General features: G+C 43.3%; 1 protein-coding gene across 2 annotated transcripts; it reads right to left on the bottom strand.

The window, feature by feature from the left end:
• Positions 1 to 4,909: 4,909 nt before the first annotated feature.
• LOC142996962 (uncharacterized) lies at positions 4,910 to 12,294 on the bottom strand. Of its 2 annotated transcripts, none has more exons than XM_076148095.1 (10): positions 12,190 to 12,294; positions 11,540 to 11,579; positions 10,672 to 10,888; positions 8,625 to 9,225; positions 7,956 to 8,070; positions 7,768 to 7,817; positions 7,614 to 7,650; positions 7,338 to 7,455; positions 6,666 to 6,807; positions 4,910 to 6,577 (listed from the first exon to the last, which is right to left on the bottom strand). In XM_076148095.1, exons 3-10 carry the CDS (start codon positions 10,806 to 10,808, stop codon positions 6,431 to 6,433), a joined length of 1,347 nt encoding a protein of 448 aa, XP_076004210.1. In that variant the 5' UTR covers positions 10,809 to 10,888; positions 11,540 to 11,579; positions 12,190 to 12,294; the 3' UTR covers positions 4,910 to 6,430. The 2 variants fall into 2 exon arrangements, with proteins under 2 accessions (XP_076004210.1, XP_076004211.1); XM_076148096.1 differs by having other exon boundaries at positions 7,956 to 8,067.
• Between the last annotated feature and the right edge of the window lie 346 nt (positions 12,295 to 12,640).

Here is a 12,640-nt window from a genome sequence, read left to right as displayed (position 1 = left end):
TTTCATCAAAGTGGCAAAGGCAGATAATAAGTGAAAGGTTTCTACTGATTCATAAACCATGACTCCTCAGAGTCCCCTGAGACTCTGGGGTCCCCTTCCCCTTAGGAAGAAGGTCTGGATGTCTCATTGTCACATCAGTTCCAAAATCATCTGAGGTCACCAGGAAGTGGCTGCTTAGTTTGGCGACGCTCAGCTCGGCTCCACAAGATCTCACTACAGATGGAGCAGAATCTGAACGAGTGCTGCCATTCTTCAGGGACATTCATCCATTCGTCGTGTCCACCATCACTTTCTTTTGCTCACCACCCAGAGTTTGTGATCAGAGGTAAGAGTTGATGAAGATGCAGCACTCTACCTTCAGATCAGGATGCATTTAGGTTTAGATCCAAACTTGTGTCACTGCCAGCTGGTTATTAATGGGACTTTGAACAAGGGAGGGAACCATGTGACAGACAGAATTCAGCAGTGTCAGCACATTTAGATCACTGAATGCAGCCCTAAGGATGTGAACATATTCTGATATTGTTTAACATCCTGGAGATTTACATCCAACTTAAATATAAAAATTGCTGTGCAAACTTCTTAAGCAGTTTGTTCTCAGGCTGTATTGACTTTAGAATGGGAGGAAGAGAGACCTCTGACTCAAAAGCTGGGGGTGGGGAGGGGGTCTCATTTCAGTCCGGGGCCACATGCAGCCCAATGTGAACTCAAGAGGGCCGGAGCAGTAAAGTCAGAGCATCATAACTCATAATTGGATGTAAATGGAAAACTCCAAGTTTTCCCTTTGTTTTAGTGCAAAGAAGTACAAGTACATATGGAAATGTTTGAATGACATTTAATGACCTCTCTTTTTACAAAACAGATTAAATGTCTTAAGAAAAACAAGTGCAATTTCACCAATAAACAATAATCCCAATACAGTTCATATAAAACAACTTGTCAAGATCTATAAATGATTTTAAATGTACATCCATGTCCAAATCTGTGTAGTAATGTGAACTGAACGGACTCACTAGCCTTGGATAACTCCTAAACAAGTCTAGGAGGAAGGTAGTTTAATTCTGCGTGGACAGATACATCTGCTTTCACTGCCAACAATATAGGAGAGACAGAATCACCATTAATAATAATGTGTTCGCTATATGGAGAGAAACATTAATCAATGTAACGTTCAAAGACATTTCCAGAGCAAACAAGGAGCATTTACTGAAGAAAAAAAAACAAGCTGCAGATGAACGTAAAAAAGCGATTACGTCACTGCAGAAAAGAGAAATGTAACTTCGAGGAGAACGTAAGGCGCTGAAAGCCCTCACAGACGGAGATGACATGAGAGAATATTTTACTAAAATATCAGAGAATCAATTCTAGGACTTTATTTAAAAAAAAAAACCGGGAAATTGCTCAAAAGATCAATACAAGCACCATTAAATTGGTCTTTGTGCCACGGTGGCTTTGCATGTGTCTCACAGCGAGAAGGTTGTGGGTTTGATCCCCGCCCTCGGCTCTTCTGTTTGGAGTTGTGTGTCAACAGTTTTCTGCTCCACCACGACCCCAATGGACAAATTGAGAATAGCAGTTATTTTTTCTTTTTTCTTTTTCTTTTTAAACTTTGCCGTTAATGTCTTATAGTTTCGCCGCACAGCACCTTTATACCTTCAACTCCCCCGCACGCACGCACGCAAGCACGCACACACACACACACACACACACACACACACACACACACACACACACACACACACACACACACACACACACACACACAGTATTATCATGTGTCTATAAAGACACATCAAGGAGCTGCCTTCAGTAAATAAGCTGCAGATCTGTGTTTTGAATAAAAGTTATTAAGGTTGAGACGGTTTCAGCCTCAGGAGCTCCATGTGACTTTAAGATCGAACGATTCCACGGCTGCGTCAAGTTTCATCAAAGTGGCAAAGGCAGAAAATAAGTGAAAGGTTTCTACTGATTCATAAACCATGACTCCTCAGAGTCCCCTGAGACTCTGGGGTCCCCTTCCCCTTAGGAAGAAGGTCTGGATGTCTCATTGTCACATCAGTTCCAAAATCATCTGAGGTCACCAGGAAGTGGCTGCTTAGTTTGGCGACGCTCAGCTCGGCTCCACAAGATCTCACTACAGATGGAGCAGAATCTGAACGAGTGCTGCCATTCTTCAGGGACATTCATCCATTCGTCGTGTCCACCATCACTTTCTTTTGCTCACCACCCAGATTTTGTGATCAGAGGTAAGAGTTGATGAAGATGCAGCACTCTACCTTCAGATCAGGATGCATTTAGGTTTAGATCCAAACTTGTGTCACTGCCAGCTGGTTATTAATGGGACTTTGAACAAGGGAGGGAACCGTGTGACAGACAGAATTCAGCAGTGTCAGCACATTTAGATCACTGAATGCAGCCCTAAGGATGTGAACATATTCTGATATTGTTTAACATCCTGGAGATTTACATCCAACTTAAATATAAAAATTGCTGTGCAAACTTCTTAAGCAGTTTGTTCTCAGGCTGTATTGACTTTAGAATGGGAGGAAGAGAGACCTCTGACTCAAAAGCTGGGGGTGGGGAGGGGGTCTCATTTCAGTCCGGGGCCACATTCAGCCCAATGTAAACTCAAGAGGGCCGGAGCAGTAAAGTCAGAGCATCATAACTCATAATTGGATGTAAATGGAAAACTCCAAGTTTTCCCTTTGTTTTAGTGCAAAGAAGTACAAGTACATATGGAAATGTTTGAATGACATTTAATGACCTCTCTTTTTACAAAACAGACTAAATGTCTTAAGAAAAACAAGTGCAATTTCACCAATAAACAATAATCCCAATACAGTTCATATAAAACAACTTGTCAAGATCTATAAATGATTTTAAATGTACATCCATGTCCAAATCTGTGAAGTAATGTGAACTGAACGGACTCACTAGCCTTGGATAACTCCTAAACAAGTCTAGGAGGAAGGTAGTTTAATTCTGCGTGGACAGATACATCTGCTTTCACTGCCAACAATACAGGAGAGACAGAATCACCATTAATAATAATGTGTTCGCTATATGGAGAGAAACATTAATCAATGTAACTTTCAAAAGACATTTCCAGAGCAAACAAGGAGCATTTACTGAAGAAAAAAAAACAAGCTGCAGATGAACGTAAAAAAGCGATTACGTCACTGCAGAAAAGAGAAATGTAACTTCGAGAAGAACGTAAGGCGCTGAAAGCCCTCACAGACGGAGATGACATGAGAGAATATTTTACTAAAATATCAGAGAATCAATTCTAGGACTTTATTTAAAGAAAAAACCCGGGAAATTGCTCAAAAGATCAATACAAGTACCATTAAATTGGTCTTTGTGCCACGGTGGCTTTGCATGTGTCTCACAGCGAGAAGGTTGTGGGTTTGATCCCCGCCCTCGGCTCTTCTGTTTGGAGTTGTGTGTCAACAGTTTTCTGCTCCACCACGACCCCAATGGACAAATTGAGAATAGCAGTTATTTTTTCTTTTTTCTTTTTCTTTTTAAACTTTGCCGTTAATGTCTTATAGTTTTCAAACTTTGCAAACTCATCCCGCGGGCCGAACTGTTTCAGATGTTTGTTTCAGATGCAACAACATTGATACTATTGGACATCAGCAAACTGGTAGACAAACTTCACTTGAGCAGGTTTAGTGATCAGCTGCCTGTAGGCTGTGATCATGTGACCTCATCAGACTAGTGATCATTACATCACTCGTCGGTTGGTCTGAGCTTTAAATAGCAAATTGGAGGTATAAGACCATATGCCAATGCGCCAGCTACCGCGGTGCACGAGGGGACTTGTAGTCCCAGTGGTGCGCACGCTGTATACCGGCGGCTGGAAAATACGCTCTCGCGCGCCTGATACGATTGTACCGCGGGCCGGATGTGGCCCGCTCTGTCATGAAACAAATGATCATTTGAACTTGAACATTTATCTAAGCGTTCCTGCCTTAGGTTTCACGACGTTAGTGTCTCCGCAGTGCGCGTCTCCAGCTCTGCTCAGCCGCACAGCTGACGTGATCTGCTGTGTGTGGACTGAACCAAGCTCAGCACACTCACACACAAACATAATCATTGCCCCCTTAAATCAACATATATACAGTATATATAATATATTTGAATTTATATGTGTAAATGTCTTTATAAATATAAAATATATGAAGCACTTTATATGAAGTTTTGTCCTAGTTGGTCAATATGACTCTACCTTTAGAAAGAAACAAAACCTCTTCAAAGCTGCTGAGGCTAAACATGAGCTGTGTCAAAGTAGAAGCTAATATGTCGCTGTAGCATCAAGCAGACTAGCTGCTAACGTCACCCTCATTTAACCCTTTAGTTTGAGGAGACAGAAGTGTACAGTGCTGTGAAAAAGTATTTGCCCCTAACAGATTTCTTCTGTATTTGCACATTTGTCACACTTTCTTGATTCTACAGGTCTGGCAGTAATCAGGCCTGGGTGTGGATAGTGACATTGAACTAAACTTCTCCAAAAAAATTGGGTAAATCTGTTTTAACATGGACTCAGCCTGTTTAGTATCTGTCACTCAGCTTTACTCCAGCAGTCTGAAGGTGAAGCTCATTTCTTTGCAGTCCGTCATGCTTCATGTCTCCACTGTAGCAACCTCACAAACTCCTATTGTAACACAACCATCAGCCTGATGGAAGTACCAGGTTCTATTCCTGGTGGAGTCGCTGGTTTGTACTACAGCGTCCTGTGAACTCTGACCTCTCAGGCTGCAGAGTCTCTATACAGCAGAGATTCATGAAGTGATTCAACTGAGACCAGTAAAAGTCCCAACAATGAATGTGTCCTGTAATCTTCTGGATGTTTACAGCTGTTGCAGATGTCTCCACTCTAACAGGACACAATACACACACACGCACGAAGGCTGAGAAATCTTTAAAATCTGAGGTATTTTAAACTTGGGATGTCTGACAAAAACATGAAATATTTGAAAATGCTGAATGGCTCAAAGAAAGTCTGAAATGTTTGAATGTTCTCTCTGTAAGTCTGAAACTGGAGGGGCCTGAAGGCATCAGAATAGGTGTGAGGTGTTAATGGGGCTTTTAAAGCGTAAAAATGCTGAATATTCCAGAAAATATCAAAGATTTGAACATAAAGTGATAATGTCCTGAACACTCTGGGCACTTTGATGTGTGAATGGTGTCTGTAGGTCTGAAGTGTACAGAAGTAGAGGGACCAAACCTACGGAAGAACATCAGAAGCAATCACTGCAATGAATGACAGGTAAACATATTAAACTAACTGAATCATTCATGTTTTGGTTTCTGTGAGGTTTTATTGGAGTTTACTGCTGATGCCATATTGATTGAGGTTAATGAGAGTCCGGCTTGGGTTTGTTTGGTGTTGGCAGTGGGAAACTGTCTATTGTCTACAAGACCGGAAGTGTGTGACTGGACTACAGAGGAAGGAAAACAAAGTCAGACAGGAGTAATTCTGGTCAGAGATCCTTCCCAGAGTTCCACAGAGCTGCCATGACAACAGCTGTCTTTTTTGCGGTTGCTGATGCTGCACAGGTAAAAGTGGCGAGATGAAGCTTCATGAAGCGTTGAAGCTTTCCATCCAATTGCTCGACACATGGGCCGAGGCTTTACACTGCTTCATTTCCTCTACTCTGCCATCAAGTGGACAATAAATGCAAAACAGGCAGTGATTATAGTGACACCATGACTTTGGTGTTTGAAGCTTTGAATTGAATTAATGGATGATGGATGTTGGTGACGCCAATAAATAAATTAGTGATGTCTCCTTCCGTGTCGAGGCTTCGAAGCGTGTGTCGAATAATGCAGGAAGATTTTTGTGAAGCGCAAATCGAGGCTTGTTGGTGACGTTCAAAGCCCTCGAACCTGCAGCACCACGTGACTGATTCACCAACAGCTACTTTGTGAGTTGGGCACGTATGAATGACTGAATGAATAACGAGTAAACATATTAAACTTTGTTTAATATTACCTGTCATTCATTGCAGTGATTGCTTCTGATGTTCTTCCGTAGGTTTGGTCCCTCTACTTCTGTACACTTCAGACCTACAGACACCATTCATACATCTAAGTGCCCAGAGTGTTCAGGACATTATCACTTTATGTTAAAATCTTTGATATTTTCTGGAACATTCAGCAGTTTTTAGCTTTAAAAGCCCCATTAACACCTCACACCTATTCTGATGCCTTCAGGCCCCTCCAGCTTCAGACTTACAGGCAGATAGAACATTCAAACATTTCAAGCCATTCAGCATTTTCAAATATTTGTTTGTCAGACCAGATGTTTTCGATCCAAATGAGAACAGGAAATGGCTGAAATAAGTCAAGTGGTCTCTCCTCAGCATCTACGTATCAAACAGGCAGGTACGTGTTCCCAAGACGAAGCAGGGAAGGCAGAAAAAAGTCATAGAACAAGGGTAGCATGATAAAGAACCCGTGGAGCATTATTGGGGAGGTCCTGCTCTTTGTACACCTGGCAGATGGCAGCGCTGTGATTTTCCAGTTGATCCACCCTCTGCTCCGTCTTCTTAAACTTGTTTTGCAAATACTCCTACAACCCAAAGAAAGCTCATCAGTGTCTCTAGTAATGTCATTGTATCTAGGGTACAATGTGTTGATGTCGGTCAAATTGGAGTCACCTGTAGGAAGTCTGTGGTGGGCTTGGAAAGCTGGCCGGACAGGAACTTGAAGTGGTCCTTGTGAAAGCGGCTGTCCATGTGCGCCCCCATTTCCTCCTTGTAGAATGAACGGAACTTGCACACAGAGCACGCAAACATCACCCTGAATAAAGCAAAAATGACACGGAGGACATTTAGCCTGCGAACCCAACTCTTCAAAAGGCACACAATGTATAATTATACATTTGAATTGGATGAATTTGGGCCATTTGGGCTGTTTCGCAATGCTTGTGAACACTATTGCGGCGACACCTAGGTGGAGACCAACTACATGTGAGCCGGTCTTACCATAGTAAAGCACAGGAGAGCTACAAGAAAATTGGTCAATACAAGGACACTGCTGCCGAAAGACTTGTTATTCTGCTAATATTGCAATGTAGAAAGCATGCATTGGGAGGCTCAATCACAGCATAGACTGACAAACCACGCACGTTTCCTCTTCTATCACCAATTTAGTTTACAAATGAGGGTTTAAACAGCTGCTTCACTTATGGTCTTTACTGTGAAATATCCCTTTGCTCCCTAAACTAAATGATTCATCAATGGACATAAAAGACAAGAGACGCAAAGTAACGTTTAAGGGAGGTCAAGCCTGTGCCGGGCTCAGTGGTCTGCAGTTACATTTCCCCTCACCTTTCCAGGAAGCCCCTCCTCTTTCTCATTTTGGGGTGCTTGTCCAGACCTGGGGTCGGAGTTTGTCTGCCCTGTTGCTTTTTCTTCGTCTGGGAGTCGTCTTCGTCTTTGGGTGCATCTGAGGATGGAGAGCGCAGAGAGTAAGCATACCCGTAACAACTTGATTATCATATAGGAGCTGATGAAGACGGCTAAAGCATTTTTACAGTCCCACCGAAGACGCAATCTAAGACACCTATACAGTGCAGGAACAGCCAAGAGCAACTGTGAGCTCACCTTTCTCTCCATCTTCAACAGGAGTTGTGTCCTTGTCCTGTGATGAGGAGAAGATAAGCAGACGGGAGGTTTATGAATAACATAATATAGACTATAAAAAGTAATAAATAGAGTTAGTTACTGTCAGAGACTTATAACAAATGAAATCACTCACATCAGGTTCGGTCTTTGCTTCAGTTTCATCACCGTTTTTCTCGACTTGCTCTGTGGTGGAAGCAGGGGACATTAGCATGAGCCATCAAAAAGACCATAAGCAGAAATCAAGATGGAAATGTGGTTTGCAAAGTAGTAGTTTTATCTCTATGGTGTCATGTACTGTATGTCCTGTGTGTTGGAGAGCACCTTTGGGAGCTTCTGACTCTGTGTTCTCCGTCTTGTTAATTTTTGACTCTGGCTCATCAGATGGAGTGAGCATCTGTTTTCTCTTCTTCTGCCCATCACGCTGTGGTTTCCCCTGCTTTAAGTCAACAAAATCAATTTGCATTTAGACATGGACATGTTGGCAGAAACATACGACAACACAGCCAGTGTTACATATACACGCACACACACACACATACAGAGACACACACACACATCTGTAAATTCTAGACTTGTCAAATCCAATTTGGCACAAGTGAAATCTCTCCCTTCTTTGGACAGTCCTTTAACATTAGTGTTTAATCAAGTCTGATACCTTGGACTACCCAAGGGTGGGGCAAAACAAAAATAAAATCCAAATAAAATAAGGGCAATGGTGAGCTTGTGTCCACTGTGGGTTGTCATTGGGCACTTAATGTACACAGGGGGCATTTTAGCTCCAAAATGAATCTGAGCCGGGCAGAGGGGGAAGGGCGAGTGATGATTAAATTAGAGATGATTTGGGACAAGTTGCTTTTATTACACAGCAAATACGAGCACGTGAGGCTGACTTGACTTGTCTGATGCGGGTACATAAGGAAGTTTTTTTTATAAAGGGCTCAAGTTACACCCAGTGTGATGGGGCATCCTAACCTGGCTGGAGGTGCTTACTTTGTTAAGGGGTCTCTTTCGGCCTCGCTGGCGGCCAGCCCGTGGGCCCCCTCCAAAATGCCTCCCAGGAAAGTCGTGAGGCCCTTGAGTGGAACCCTGATGGAAACCCCCACTCTCAGGGTACATGCGGTGGGAAAGGAGGGATGGGAGCTTGCCCCTACCACCTCCTGGAGAGTGGCCACGGTGGGACTGGCCACCACTACCGCTTCCTCGCCCACCTCCGCCTAATGGAGTGGGGTCAGACCTGCGGCTTCCAAACCCTCCAGCTCCTCGGCCCCCGGCACTTCCACCCCTTCTGGGGGAACGTCGGCCTGCTCCGGCCCATGCTCCACCTCCAGAACCGCCTCCCTGGCCACTGGTGAAGGACTCCCTCATATTGTGTCGCATCTTAGCGACTCCATAGGAAGAGGAGGGGCTGTCGAAGCCTCCTCCTCCCCCAAGCCCCATTCCCCCTCCGAAGCCAGAGCCTCCACGCTGAGCCAACAGCATGCTGTCCCCACGGCCATCGCCATAACCATAGCTACTGCCGCCAGATCTGTAGAGATCTCGGGAAGAGGTGAGAGCGGAGGGGCGCGAGTCAAATGACTCGTACTGGTCAAACCTGCGGGAGGGAGGAAGGGAGAGGGATGATAAAGAGCAGAGTGCGAGGGAGGCAGTCAGGCTTGGATTTCTCCACCTGCATTTCCTTTTCCTCCATGTCTCACTTTCACTCTTCCTTTATTTTCTTGTCACTCCCAGCTTTTAGAACCACATGAGACCAGAAACTCCAAATCCAAAACAAGTTAACAGTTTGCAGTATATGGCACTGTTTTTCTCTGATTATGAAGTTTGCAGAAGCTCATCCAACCACCTTCTCTGTTGGAGGTCCCGTAGGTTAAGGGAAATGCAATTTCTTTTCCCATCCACTCTCTAGCTTAAGGACAGTTTGTCAAACTTAGGTGGTGGTGGTGGTGCAGGGGGTCCATTAGAATCAATATCTCTAGATTGTTGGAAGGCCTGAAAAGTCACTGAATTATGTGTCAGCACTTAAGAAGGGATTCTATAAATTGAGCTTTGCTTTGGAGACTTGAGTGTTTTTGGATAAAGATGCAACTGACGGATCCAACAAACGATTCCACTTGACATAGCAATACTAGGCTGAAAAACCAAGAAACTCATCTCTCTTGAGTAACCAAAGGTCAGGACATGGGATAGGTCACTTGGAGGATGAAAGAAACAGTGTGTGAGCAACTAAAACTAAAAGTCAGGACAAAGGCAATGCTGAAAAGGGACTGGCTTCGTGTGCAAGGATGTTGATGTGTTACAGACCACCTGGCCTATAACAGTGTCTCCAGAGGGTCGCACATTGCCATGGTGTATAAGCTTAGGAGGGAACACCACTATTTATCTCTCTCCCAGAAATCAATCCAAGAGGAAACAGCAAATCAGGAGCACTCAAAGTTTCCTCAAAGGCAGAGCTATTCAATGCTTCTGAGCAAGATGCACACACTCCATCACACCCCATGCATTTAGACCTATCGTGTAAACTGGAATTACTAACTTAGACAATTTATCACTAGGACAATGACATCTCTTTCTACAACCACATGAAGTTTTCAAAATGCACACAAAAGCTTGTAACCTCTCTCAGAGGTGGTTCTTTGTTTGTTCCATAGAATTAAACGTGGTCAAACTCTTGATGGAAATACATGCTGAAATACAGGCTCATATGGATAGAATGATTCCACCAGTTGTTTTCATGTTGAACTGCAACATGTACGATATAGATAACTTTTCTGAATCTCATGAAAGAGAAAAACAAATGTACTGAAAACACAATGGCTTCATGTACTGGGAGGGCTGATGTGTTGAAAGGACACTACACACTGGACTGTTTTCAGGAATAAATGCAGTGTGAGGTGCCAGAAAAGCCTATTTTGTTACATCTGTTCATATGCTTTGTACTTCAGCAAATATGTCCCATCATGGTGTTTGTGATGTTGCCAGATGTTATGGCAGCGCGGCTTAACCTGGTAACACAGATAAACAACAACAGAAGGTGTATTACCTGTCGCTACGACCCCCTTTCATTCCTCCCTCCAACTGAGTGAGCATGTCCAAGCGCTGATTAATCTTGGCTATAACTGCATCTGCGTGTGTGCCTGTGGATGAAACCAGCGATGCCCCAGAGAGACCTCTCTTCATGTGCCCACCTCCTCCATAGCCACCGAGCCCTGACAAGGAGTCCTTATAACCACCCCCATACAGGTCAAAGCTGCCAGAACCTAACGTAGCAGGGAGTACAAATGTGTTAACATCGTTACAATCGCCCCACGCTTCTTCAAACTTACAAATTGGTGGTGAGACAACAATATTGTTTTCATTTTATACAAATGTGTGTGTATATTTAACAACAATACCTATATTTAAAAGGTCATAAGAGTCTTCAACCACTGTATAAAACAAAGCTGCTTATCAAAGTGGTTGTGTGCAGGGATGGGGACTGTTGATGATGTAATCACTAAGCAACAATGCTGTCTAGTTAAGCAGCTTGAGTGTGTTGAAGGCTTGTGTTGTGTGCAGTCCGGAGGGAAATGAAAGCAAAACTGTGTGCTTTTGTGCACATTTATATCTCCGTATATAAGAGCACAAAAACACAGAAGGGACAGAATTACGACCCCTCCCCTCTCCTAAATTAACTGTGTACGCTGTATGTAATGTCTATATGATGACACACACACACAATATCACTGTTTTCACTGGTGGTGTGTGTGTGTTTTCAGAGAACACAATGTACTGATGTGTGTTTCCTTTCCTCAGAACTACATTAAAACTAAATAAATAATGCAATACTGCTGGAGAGGGACAACAGTGAAAGGCCACATATCCTCACATCATGATTGACCTCCGTGATGAAACTGTAAGTGTTGGCTTACCTCTGCTGCTTGACCCTCCACCTCCCCAACTGGAGTAACCCTTAAGACAACAAACGTGAAAACATTAGCGCCATTTCAAGAAACAAACTGGACAGTAATCACTTAGACTCTAGACTAAGGGGATTCGAAAAAATAATCAAATCGCAACCTAGATCATTCAAAAGACTTCCGTGTCCCATTTATGTAATTCGAAGCAACCAACCAAGACGTTCAGTTAAATAGACCGATTGCTTGAATAGTGTCGTCGTAGATTCGGTGATTGAACCTCCATTTAAATACTACATAGCAATTTCGTCCAACGCCCCATTTTCTATCGAGATTACGCAGATTTCAAGCAGGGTTTTAATTTCATAAACACGCATTAAAACCCCGTATCGTCCGAGTATCTTCAGTCAAAACATTACTGGAACAACACAGCGGGGAAGTCTTGTGCGTTTCAGGCCAGCTCGTCGTTACTAGGAAGCTACATTAGAGGAAAGCTAGCTTAGTTGCGCTTCGGCGTCACCTGCCTCGACCGCCAAGCTAGACATTAGCTTCGGTGGCTATTTAGTCCCAAAAGAGTATACACAGAAAACTAGCATACAGCAATATCATGTTTCTAGAGCCCAGTCAATGTGTAACGTGATGATTAACAATTCATTTATATGCACCTGAACCGTAGCTTCTGCCGTCCATGGTTTCGTGCTGCGTTGTTCCGTCCAGCCGCACTAGCTACGGCGCTAGATACTGCACTTGTGCAAAGGTGCGAGTCTCCTTCGACTTCTTTAAAGAGGATCGTAAAATGACCCTAGAGGTGTATACCGCCACCTACCGAATGGGTGTCCGCCGCGTGATGGCACTCACGTGGTTCTCACTCTGTGTCCATTGGTTGAATGCCAACCAGAGGGCCCCGGAAATGTATGTAGTATAATCCAGGAGGAATATTACATTTTTAAATAGTTTTTTCTTTTAATCACAAATAAGATTCTTCTTTATTGAGATTTTGCATTCATTTTTTAATCACATGCCTCTACTAAAACTATTTTAATACTCTTAACATTTCATATTGTTTGTTTTGTACTGCTCATATATTGTTTATTTATATGGATTTATATGGACAGG

The sequence above is a fragment of the Genypterus blacodes genome, unplaced genomic scaffold (genome assembly GCF_046128005.1).
Source record: "Genypterus blacodes isolate CSIRO-AG114 ecotype Tasmania unplaced genomic scaffold, CSIRO-AGI_Gbla_v1 ptg000039l_1, whole genome shotgun sequence".
NCBI lineage: Eukaryota > Metazoa > Chordata > Actinopteri > Ophidiiformes > Ophidiidae > Genypterus > Genypterus blacodes.
The sequence above is the reverse complement of the archived record's forward strand: the minus strand, read 5'-3'. Positions and strand labels throughout refer to the sequence as shown.